The sequence below is a fragment of the Cibotium barometz genome, chromosome 10, assembly GCF_041138505.1.
Source record: "Cibotium barometz isolate CiBa-2024 chromosome 10, ASM4113850v1, whole genome shotgun sequence".
NCBI lineage: Eukaryota > Viridiplantae > Streptophyta > Polypodiopsida > Cyatheales > Cibotiaceae > Cibotium > Cibotium barometz.
Genome location: NC_141055.1, coordinates 3,090,607 through 3,103,431, shown reverse-complemented (window position 1 = coordinate 3,103,431; position 12,825 = coordinate 3,090,607). Strand labels below are relative to the sequence as shown.

At 41.7% G+C, this 12,825-nt stretch overlaps 2 protein-coding genes across 2 annotated transcripts; both read right to left on the bottom strand.

The window, feature by feature from the left end:
• Window positions 1-670: 670 nt before the first annotated feature.
• Window positions 671-3,450, bottom strand: LOC147634437 (uncharacterized). Its single transcript, XM_086803500.1, has one exon. The coding sequence runs from the start codon at window positions 3,124-3,126 to the stop codon at window positions 1,030-1,032; it is 2,097 nt and encodes a 698-aa protein (XP_086659626.1). The 5' UTR covers window positions 3,127-3,450; the 3' UTR covers window positions 671-1,029.
• A 5,423-nt stretch (window positions 3,451-8,873) lies between these two features.
• Window positions 8,874-10,936, bottom strand: LOC147634436 (uncharacterized). The gene has a single exon (XM_086803499.1). The coding sequence runs from the start codon at window positions 10,901-10,903 to the stop codon at window positions 9,110-9,112; it is 1,794 nt and encodes a 597-aa protein (XP_086659625.1). The 5' UTR covers window positions 10,904-10,936; the 3' UTR covers window positions 8,874-9,109.
• Window positions 10,937-12,825: the final 1,889 nt, after the last annotated feature.

Sequence of the window (12,825 nt, the reverse complement as noted above, 5' to 3'; positions counted from 1 at the left end):
TTTGAAAGCTTCTCAAGCTTGTGAAAAAAAAACATATATATTAGTTACAACATAAATAAGCTAAAAACAAAAAAATAAAGTTATTTTCAACCTCTATTCCCACGTCATTTCTGACGATACCGACACCAATACCAACGTTTTTAGCGACACTAACATCGACAATATTTCAAACGTTATTTTGGACACTACGATAATCGTCGAAAATTGTCGTCAAAACATAAGCATCATGTAGTAGTGTCAATGTAGTGCAAGATAAGAGAAGAATTCGGGTCCCATGGGGATTGGTTGCATAAGGTCATGAGGCCGACCTTGTCAAAGTAAGAGGTTACTTCGGATAAATAAAACACAACTGCCAATGAACAAGCGACCCTAAAGAGATTTCTGTGGGAGATTTTGACTTAGGCATGAAGTAGGCAACCTCACACAGTGCTAAGCATTTTAAGATTAAAAAAGCAAGAGTCATCTTATTCTAGCAAATAGATTAAGAAGATCTACTTTTTAAGCTCCCTATGTAAGGGTAAAGTTATGGATGTGGCACCATCCACCATGATGTATATACAAAAGTTCTTTTTGTAATGGAATAAATTCTTAGTTTTTAGTAAGTGCATGGTTATTATGTGGGAAGTGCTGTGTTAGTGCTAGGTGTGTGTAGTGGAGTATGCACTCGTAGTGGATTAAAATGTATTCATTTGTGCAAATTGCATCACGGCCACACATCTAAGTTTAAAAATTGCAACATCCATACTGTGAACCAAGATTGTAAAGAGGTTAGTCATGAGGTATAGCATACGAGTATACCAGAGAAGTCAGATCCATAGCCATTGTTACAAGGCTGTAGGGAGAAGCCATTGTTACCATCTTTCAGGTGTACAGAAAATGATCTATGACGCACGGACAAGGTGACCTAAATGAAATTGCTTACTCTGTAGTACTTAATCCTCATCGAATGGATCAAAAGACGATCTTGGTAATGGGTGAACGAACGCTGAGTAATACTGGGGTAGTTAGTTGTCGATCTTGTAGCTGTCCTCAAAGGGCTTGAATCCAAGCTTGAATAGAACCATGGAGCGAGGAAGCAATGGAAGCCTGAGACCAAGACAGATGCTGCCAAAGTCGTTGACCTTTCCCTAGCAAGTACAGGGCATGCTGGAGGTTGTTGGAATGGACTTTGTGCAATGCCTTGTTAAACTCCAGATGCACTACTGCAGGAAAGTTGGTGAGGCATGCTGCCAAGACATCAGCGAAAAGGGCTTTTGTCGTCTGCATTAAGTGATCTGAATGATTAAGCTGCTGTAGGCTTTCAATGACATGTAGGAGGCTATGGGCAGCAACACTTGCACTAGTTGAATGAAGATGAGTAGCTGATGAGGATGGTGGTGGAAGGAGCTCGCGTGCAGTCTCTTCAAGTTTGCGAAGAGCAGACCCCTGATTGGCAAGGCTCCTTAGGTCAGTATGAAGCCACCTTGACCTAGCTTCTAGGTGGGCCCACACAGCTTGAGTAGCCCCCTCCCAAGACTTCTTAGGCACAGAGAAGTGCTTGTCCACGAGGGTCACTATGTCAAGGGCTTGTGTATAGGCATCCATGGCCTCTTGGGATTCTTCACATTTGCCTGTAGCTTCCCACTCCAAGCTCATCATCACAGCTAGCAAGGTCACAATAGTTAAGCTCCAGCTCAACACATTCACTTGATCACGTTCTCTTGATGTTGCTAGGACATGCCTGACTGACTTCGAGAAATCACCATCTTCTGCAGAACGTTCTTTCAAAAGCTTGGTTAGTTTACCTATCTCTGCCCTTTTCCCCTTCTCAATCAACATGCTCACCGGTGCCCAATATGTCCTGGTAGCCTCCCATAGCTTTTGTGGGCTCTCACCATCCAGCCACACTAAAGCACCATGCAACTGCAAAGTGTCGCTTTGTGCCTCCTTTGCCCCACATTGGGTTTGATAAGGCAAAGTGACGTACTTCTGTAGCAGTTGCAACCACGAGAGTGCCAAGCAAGTAACCCTGCTCATCTGCACAAAGATAAGCTCCACACACTGGAAGCAGTCCAGTAGTCTCTCTTTCCAAATCTGAGCCATCCGCCTCAGCTGCCTCTTTTTTGGATCGGCAGGCTCAATGTCTACAGGCTTAAATTTGAAGTCCACAATGCTCTTCTGCCAAAAGGGTTCGAGGCCAAAGCTGAAGTTGGTAAAATTGTAATCAGAGTACAAAACTGCTCTCCAGCAACGGCTGATGGAAGGGAACATACAAAGGAAGACCGTGGCAGCTTGCAGGATGGATACGGGCAATGTTGTCCACTTGTAGACAGAGATTTCTCCATGGGAAGTGAGTGGAGATTGCAAAATTTTGGAACGGACTATGCCCGAGGTAAAAACTACCACAGAAAAGGTCATGATGATACCTGTGGAAGCTGCAATCGGAGAGCGGGCCACCACATACTGGAGGTCGCTGGTCACCGCCGTCATCCATGTGGTGGAGGCTTCGTTGCTTAAATGTTCCCAGCTGGATAGTAGGGATTGGTCATCGTAGCTGACACTCTTCACCTTATGATGCTTGGAGTGGATACTGTCACGGACATCAGAGGCCATGGCCGGGATTGCAAGCGCAAGCGTGCAGAGCACCGTGAATAGAAGCACCATGGATGCTAGGAGTATGACATGCTCGGTAATGAAGGAGGATATCACGCCGCTTCGTATTTGCATGCTCACATTGACCACTATGGTGAGAACGAGGAGGCCCAGCGCGGCCATGTTCGACCAGAGCTCCTCTTCCTTCATGTTTCCCAGTGAGGGCATGCCCGCCGCCATGATGGCGCACATGAGCGCGCTGCCGCTGAGCTTGGAGATCTGGTCTATGGGACCCTCCATGGGCGTGGTAAGGTCGTTGGGGAGCTTAGTGGCCACTGCCAACACGGAGAGGGTGCCCGCGTTGAGGCTCAACAGCGTCCCCTCGCACGGGAACCACCACACTTGCCTCCTGGCGGCTCTGAAGATATGTTGAACTTCCATAAGCAGCAGCACAGCGGAGGCCAGGGCAATATACAGGCCGATCTCAACCACCGGCTGGTTGGAAGCTGCAACATCAGATGAGGCAGAGCTGGTAGCAACAGCAGCAGACGCCATGGAGTTGTTTGGGCTTTCGTAGCGATGATGGTCATTGCATCATTCATCTATGCGTACACGCTGGACAGCCACTGCAGTAGTGCAGGTCTCTTTCGGACAAAGAAAGAACATGTTGTTCATTGAAAGCAACAACCACGAGTCACTAACCTTATTCAGGCTACCGTGTATATATATATTAAGCAAGCGGGCAATATACGCTAAGGTCCAAAGGTGACCTAGGCCTTCGCCTTCGTCTGCAAGCCCGGCAAACACACCACACGCGCGACGATCGAGCGGCTGTAAGCAAACAAACCGCGCTCGTGACGACCGAGCAGCCTCTGAGAGAGAGAGAGAGAGAGAGAGAGAGAGGTGAAGCAAGATTCGTTTTCTTTGGCAAGGCTTGCAGCAAGCAACGAAAACGAACTATAGAGACAAAATCTACACGGCTAAAGAGAGGAGAAACTTAAACCACCATCTTTCTTAGCTAAGTTTTTTTTTTAAATTAATCAACCTTTCCTAAGGTTGTAGCTTTGTCATTAATTAATTAATGTGCGAGCAGAATTTTGGTCTCATATTAAGGCATCTTTTTTTAATTGACTAACGAACTTTTTTTGTGCTCTAAGGTTTGGGAAGCAGATTTTGAAAATAGAAGGATTGCATCTCATCTGTATTATCTTTTTAAGGGTTGCTACGTGACAATTATCTTCTCAAGGGGTGCTACGTGACAGCAAGCTTCTTAGCCAGACATATTATCTTAATACATCTCTGTATTATCTTTATAAGGGTTGCTACGTGACAGTATGGGAAGAATTGGGGCAAAATTTATGTAGGCTCGGGACTAGGAAATAGGTTCAAGGAGGGGTAGGAAAAAAAAAAGAGCTGGATGGGAAGTGGAACCACAATCTTGCACATCATTGGGGGTGAGCTAGTCAATGAACCATATGTCTTTTTTTCATAATGATTTACATTTTTTTTAAATAACTATTTCTATCTCTATCTCTCTCTCTATATGTGTGTATGTGTGTGTGTGTGTGTGTGTGTGTGTGTGTACATATGTATACATGTACATACAAATATATATATATATATTGTATATTATCCATGGGTTTTCCTCGTTGCCACGTGGAGAAAGGAGAGGGAGAATTTTTGAAAAGGAGAAAGGAGAAGAGAAGACAACCTTTGGGGGTTTCTTTCCCACATGCCTAGATACCTTGGGGCTCAATCAATTGTCACCATCAAGTCATTTGCTCATTGAATGAGTTTCTTATATAAATATATATATATATACATTAGAAATCAAATTACTCACCCCTCCACATACACACACATATATCTTTTAATATTATATTATAGGTATGTGTAAGAGAGAATATATATACATATACACACACATATATATATTATTTATGTATGTATCTATAGGTATGTAAGCATGTATATATAAATAGATCTCTCTCTCTCTCTCTCTCTCTCTCTCTCTCTATATATATATATATATATATATATATAATACATTAGAAAGTGATCCCCCCTCCTCCACATACACACATACACATATATCTTCTAATATTATATTATGTCCATGTGTAAGAGAGAGGATATAGATACCATACATACATAGATAACTACATATGTATATCTTCTAATATTATATTATGTCCATGTGTAAGAGAGAGGATATAGATACCATACATACATAGATAACTACATACATACATTATGTATCTATAGGTATATAATCATATATATATATATATATAAATAGATCTGTACACAAGTACACCACACAGACACACACATGATACGCATACACACGCACACAAACGCACACATACACACACACACACACATGGACACATGCACGCACATAGAGATATGCACACTTATACACACACACGCGCGCAAGCTTGCATATACACATACATGCGTATACATGCACACAAGTATATACATATACACACATACATAACACACAAGTACATGCATGCACACATGTATACATATGCATTTGCATGCACACACACACACACACACACGTGCACGTGCACGTACACACACACATAACACAAAGATGTACACATGGACATATTCACATGGTCACACACATGTACATGCACACACTTGCACATGGATACACACAAGTACAAACATACACACCACACAAACACAATCACACCATACACACCCTAGCTCATACGCATAATTAAGACACTTACATGATGCATGCATGAAGTCAGCATTACACAATCACATATGCATGCAGTGTGTGTGTACACTGTGTGTGTGCGTGAGAGAGAGAGAGAGAGTGTGTGTGTGTGTGCGTTTCTAGGCATTTCTGACGGGGTGTGAAAAGAGAGAGTGTATGTGTGTTTCTAGGCATTTCTGACGGGGTGTGAAAAGAGAGAGTGTATGTGCATGTGTATGCATGAGGTGTGTGTGTGTGTGTGTGTGTGTGTGTGTGTGTGTGAGAGAGAGAGAGAGAGACATATATGCATACATGCACACATGAACGTACATGTATACATGCACACACATGAAGACACACTCACACCCAAGCTTGCACACACACATATATACATATGCACGCACATGCATACACACACATACACACACTCACATACATAAGTACATGTGTACACACATGGACGTGCACACCTACATATGCACACATGTATACATAGATACACATGCATACACATTTGCATGTGTACTTGCACACACATGTGCGTGTACATGCACACACATAGACACAAAGATGCACACACAGACACATTCACATGATTGCACACACACTCGCACATGGACACACATAAACACATACACACACTAACACACTCACACCATACACATAGACATGTGCACATATGCACACGAGCACATGCGCACGATCAAGAAACTTGCATGATGCATGCATGCATGAAGTCAACATTACACGATCACAGACACTGTGTATGTATACATAGTCACACAAGTAAGCGTGCAAGTGTGTGTGTGTGTGTCTGTGTGTAGAGAGAGAGAGAGAGAGAGAGAGAGAGAGAGAGAGAGAGATTTTCTATGTGTGTGTGAGGGGGTGTGAGAAGAGAGAGTGCATATGCATGTGTATGTGTGAGTGAGAGAGAGAGAGAGAAAGCGAGAGAGAGAGAGAGAGAGAGAGAGAGAGAGAGAGAGGGCGGGTGCATATGTATGTGTATATGTACACGTGTATGTGAGGCCGGTTCTTTTCTGGAACCTTGGTCGCCTGCAGCAACACGTGGGTCCAATACTAGTATATATATATAGATAGAGGTCTATATCTCTCTCTACCTTGCTCCCTCTTGTCCCTCTCTTCCTCTCCCTTCCCCCTCTTTACCTCCCTCCCTCTCTTTCCTCCCTCCCTCTCTCTCTCTCTCTCTCTCTCTCTCTCTATTGTGTATCTATATATATATATATATACATATTTATATTTATATATACAAAAAATCTCTATAATGTAAATAAAATAAAATAAAAATATATCATTTAATACTTAAAATATCAATTTAATATTAAATATTTAATGCTAATAAAAACATTTAATCTTAGTAATTAATACTATAATTACATTAAATTTTAATACTAATTCTCTTCTCTCTCTCTCTCTCTACCTGTCCCTCCTTCTCTCTCTATATATATCAAATAATATTTATATATATTTACATATAGTATTTATACATATTTATATTTATATATACAAACACACATATGCATATTATAAATACTAATATGGATCAATATCTATATTATAAATAAAATATTAATAATATACCATTTAATAGTTAAAACATCGATTTAATATTAAATATTCATTGCTAATTTAAATATTTAATCTTAGTAATTAATATTATAGTTATACTAAATATCAATATTAATAGATAAATAATTAATATTACCATCAATATTAGTATTAATATTAATAATAGTAATATTTATATATATATATTTCTATATTGTAATAGAAGCGAACAGAAGTGAATTTTAAAAATTTTGTTGGTTAAAATATATGGTGTGTGTGTGTGTGTGTATGTACACACACACACACACACACACACACACACACACTTACTCCATTTGTGCTCATGTGACACATGTAATGACAGAAGTGGCATAATACCTATTTTTTAGGGTTCTTTACTTCTGCAAACTTTTTCACATTGGATTTATGGGGACGTTGTGACTCTGTCGAGCCTTTGTACACGAATATTCATCATAACCTTACAAGGGATGGTGGATAGCAGTTACGTTTTTGTGGCACCTGCTGCATATAGGTTGCTACGACTCTGTTGTGCCTCTGCAAACGATTATTCATCATAATCTTACAAAGGATGGTGGTGGGAAGTAACGTTCTTGCGGCACCTGCTGCTATCATGAAGATGGAAGATTCCTCCACTCTGCCTCAGTCTCATGACCCCTATATATTAATGGAGGTGGGTTCTTCTACACTCACTTAGCCTGTTTGCTTTCTTATTGAGAATTACGTGATGTCTCTCACCCTTGCCTTTAAAAATGAAAGAATTTTCCTCGAAATAGATCTTTTTGAAGATGACAGAATTGATAATGATCAACTATGATTTTATAAACATGCAAATATTCTTACATAATTTCAATATCTCTTTTCCCAAATTGATAGGATAATCTATTTCTCATTTAGAATCAATCAAAGTCGTTTTCAACTACCTATAAATAATCTAAAAGAAATAACCATTATTTTGTTAACTCAAAATCATAAAAATATCATTTTCCTAATCTCTAACTAATCAAACCTAGAGTTTAGCTTTGAATTAAGAGACTATCATTGAGAAGCATCCTTTTTCAAAGGATTTAGCCATAAAGATGACTATTCTTTTAGAGAGAGAGATTTACTTAAAGAAAGCATTATAATTTAAGCATAAAAGTTAACTTAAAGTTAATCAAACATTAAGAAACCTAGAAAAAGCTTAATTTGAATTAAAACAATCATTTTGAAAGCTTCTCAAGCTTGTGAAAAAAAAACATATATATTAGTTACAACATAAATAAGCTAAAAACAAAAAAATAAAGTTATTTTCAACCTCTATTCCCACGTCATTTCTGACGATACCGACACCAATACCAACGTTTTTAGCGACACTAACATCGACAATATTTCAAACGTTATTTTGGACACTACGATAATCGTCGAAAATTGTCGTCAAAACATAAGCATCATGTAGTAGTGTCAATGTAGTGCAAGATAAGAGAAGAATTCGGGTCCCATGGGGATTGGTTGCATAAGGTCATGAGGCCGACCTTGTCAAAGTAAGAGGTTACTTCGGATAAATAAAACACAACTGCCAATGAACAAGCGACCCTAAAGAGATTTCTGTGGGAGATTTTGACTTAGGCATGAAGTAGGCAACCTCACACAGTGCTAAGCATTTTAAGATTAAAAAAGCAAGAGTCATCTTATTCTAGCAAATAGATTAAGAAGATCTACTTTTTAAGCTCCCTATGTAAGGGTAAAGTTATGGATGTGGCACCATCCACCATGATGTATATACAAAAGTTCTTTTTGTAATGGAATAAATTCTTAGTTTTTAGTAAGTGCATGGTTATTATGTGGGAAGTGCTGTGTTAGTGCTAGGTGTGTGTAGTGGAGTATGCACTCGTAGTGGATTAAAATGTATTCATTTGTGCAAATTGCATCACGGCCACACATCTAAGTTTAAAAATTGCAACATCCATACTGTGAACCAAGATTGTAAAGAGGTTAGTCATGAGGTATAGCATACGAGTATACCAGAGAAGTCAGATCCATAGCCATTGTTACAAGGCTGTAGGGAGAAGCCATTGTTACCATCTTTCAGGTGTACAGAAAATGATCTATGACGCACGGACAAGGTGACCTAAATGAAATTGCTTACTCTGTAGTACTTAATCCTCATCGAATGGATCAAAAGACGATCTTGGTAATGGGTGAACGAACGCTGAGTAATACTGGGGTAGTTAGTTGTCGATCTTGTAGCTGTCCTCAAAGGGCTTGAATCCAAGCTTGAATAGAACCATGGAGCGAGGAAGCAATGGAAGCCTGAGACCAAGACAGATGCTGCCAAAGTCGTTGACCTTTCCCTAGCAAGTACAGGGCATGCTGGAGGTTGTTGGAATGGACTTTGTGCAATGCCTTGTTAAACTCCAGATGCACTACTGCAGGAAAGTTGGTGAGGCATGCTGCCAAGACATCAGCGAAAAGGGCTTTTGTCGTCTGCATTAAGTGATCTGAATGATTAAGCTGCTGTAGGCTTTCAATGACATGTAGGAGGCTATGGGCAGCAACACTTGCACTAGTTGAATGAAGATGAGTAGCTGATGAGGATGGTGGTGGAAGGAGCTCGCGTGCAGTCTCTTCAAGTTTGCGAAGAGCAGACCCCTGATTGGCAAGGCTCCTTAGGTCAGTATGAAGCCACCTTGACCTAGCTTCTAGGTGGGCCCACACAGCTTGAGTAGCCCCCTCCCAAGACTTCTTAGGCACAGAGAAGTGCTTGTCCACGAGGGTCACTATGTCAAGGGCTTGTGTATAGGCATCCATGGCCTCTTGGGATTCTTCACATTTGCCTGTAGCTTCCCACTCCAAGCTCATCATCACAGCTAGCAAGGTCACAATAGTTAAGCTCCAGCTCAACACATTCACTTGATCACGTTCTCTTGATGTTGCTAGGACATGCCTGACTGACTTCGAGAAATCACCATCTTCTGCAGAACGTTCTTTCAAAAGCTTGGTTAGTTTACCTATCTCTGCCCTTTTCCCCTTCTCAATCAACATGCTCACCGGTGCCCAATATGTCCTGGTAGCCTCCCATAGCTTTTGTGGGCTCTCACCATCCAGCCACACTAAAGCACCATGCAACTGCAAAGTGTCGCTTTGTGCCTCCTTTGCCCCACATTGGGTTTGATAAGGCAAAGTGACGTACTTCTGTAGCAGTTGCAACCACGAGAGTGCCAAGCAAGTAACCCTGCTCATCTGCACAAAGATAAGCTCCACACACTGGAAGCAGTCCAGTAGTCTCTCTTTCCAAATCTGAGCCATCCGCCTCAGCTGCCTCTTTTTTGGATCGGCAGGCTCAATGTCTACAGGCTTAAATTTGAAGTCCACAATGCTCTTCTGCCAAAAGGGTTCGAGGCCAAAGCTGAAGTTGGTAAAATTGTAATCAGAGTACAAAACTGCTCTCCAGCAACGGCTGATGGAAGGGAACATACAAAGGAAGACCGTGGCAGCTTGCAGGATGGATACGGGCAATGTTGTCCACTTGTAGACAGAGATTTCTCCATGGGAAGTGAGTGGAGATTGCAAAATTTTGGAACGGACTATGCCCGAGGTAAAAACTACCACAGAAAAGGTCATGATGATACCTGTGGAAGCTGCAATCGGAGAGCGGGCCACCACATACTGGAGGTCGCTGGTCACCGCCGTCATCCATGTGGTGGAGGCTTCGTTGCTTAAATGTTCCCAGCTGGATAGTAGGGATTGGTCATCGTAGCTGACACTCTTCACCTTATGATGCTTGGAGTGGATACTGTCACGGACATCAGAGGCCATGGCCGGGATTGCAAGCGCAAGCGTGCAGAGCACCGTGAATAGAAGCACCATGGATGCTAGGAGTATGACATGCTCGGTAATGAAGGAGGATATCACGCCGCTTCGTATTTGCATGCTCACATTGACCACTATGGTGAGAACGAGGAGGCCCAGCGCGGCCATGTTCGACCAGAGCTCCTCTTCCTTCATGTTTCCCAGTGAGGGCATGCCCGCCGCCATGATGGCGCACATGAGCGCGCTGCCGCTGAGCTTGGAGATCTGGTCTATGGGAGAGGATATAGATACCATACATACATAGATAACTACATACATACATTATGTATCTATAGGTATATAATCATATATATATATATATATATATATATAAATAGATCTGTACACAAGTACACCACACAGACACACACATGATACGCATACACACGCACACAAACGCACACATACACACACTTACACACATGGACACATGCACGCACATAGAGATATGCACACTTATACACACACACGCGCGCAAGCTTGCATATACACATACATGCGTATACATGCACACAAGTATATACATATACACACATACATAACACACAAGTACATGCATGCACACATGTATACATATGCATTTGCATGCACACACACACACACACACACGTGCACGTGCACGTACACACACACATAACACAAAGATGTACACATGGACATATTCACATGGTCACACACATGTACATGCACACACTTGCACATGGATACACACAAGTACAAACATACACACCACACAAACACAATCACACCATACACACCCTAGCTCATACGCATAATTAAGACACTTACATGATGCATGCATGAAGTCAGCATTACACAATCACATATGCATGCAGTGTGTGTGTACACTGTGTGTGTGCGTGAGAGAGAGAGAGAGAGTGTGTGTGTGTGTGTGTTTCTAGGCATTTCTGACGGGGTGTGAAAAGAGAGAGTGTATGTGTGTTTCTAGGCATTTCTGACGGGGTGTGAAAAGAGAGAGTGTATGTGCATGTGTATGCATGAGGTGTGTGTGTGTTTGTGTGTGTGTGTGAGAGAGAGAGAGAGAGAGAGAGAGAGACATATATGCATACATGCACACATGAACGTACATGTATACATGCACACACATGAAGACACACTCACACCCAAGCTTGCACACACACATATATACATATGCACGCACATGCATACACACACATACACACACTCACATACATAAGTACATGTGTACACACATGGACGTGCACACCTACATATGCACACATGTATACATAGATACACATGCATACACATTTGCATGTGTACTTGCACACACATGTGCGTGTACATGCACACACATAGACACAAAGATGCACACACAGACACATTCACATGATTGCACACACACTCGCACATGGACACACATAAACACATACACACACTAACACACTCACACCATACACATAGACATGTGCACATATGCACACGAGCACATGCGCACGATCAAGAAACTTGCATGATGCATGCATGCATGAAGTCAACATTACACGATCACAGACACTGTGTATGTATACATAGTCACACAAGTAAGCGTGCAAGTGTGTGTGTGTGTGTCTGTGTGTAGAGAGAGAGAGAGAGAGAGAGAGAGAGAGAGAGATTTTCTATGTGTGTGTGAGGGGGTGTGAGAAGAGAGAGTGCATATGCATGTGTATGTGTGAGTGAGAGAGAGAGAGAGAAAGCGAGAGAGAGAGAGAGAGAGAGAGAGGGCGGGTGCATATGTATGTGTATATGTACACGTGTATGTGAGGATGTTTGTATGTGCGTGCATGGGAGATTGAGTGCATGTCTCTGTGAGATACACACACACACACACACACACATGCACACATGCACACATGCATGCATACATGCACACACATGAACACGCACATACACACTTTCACATATAAACACATGGCATGCACACCACCACATAGTACATGCACACACACTTAGGCGTACACACACTCGCTCACATGCACACACATGTATACACACACTTGCTCACATGTCCACACATGCATACACATACACTCACCTACACAAACACTCGCTTACATGTATGCACACACACTCACCTACACAAACATATGCACATAGTTTCACGTTTGTATTTGCATACA

Coding starts and splice junctions, on each gene's coding strand:
- LOC147634436 (XM_086803499.1), bottom strand. CDS start 10,903: ATGTGCGCCATCATGGCGGCGGGCATGCCCTCACTGGGAAACATGAAG.
- LOC147634437 (XM_086803500.1), bottom strand. CDS start 3,126: ATGGCGTCTGCTGCTGTTGCTACCAGCTCTGCCTCATCTGATGTTGCA.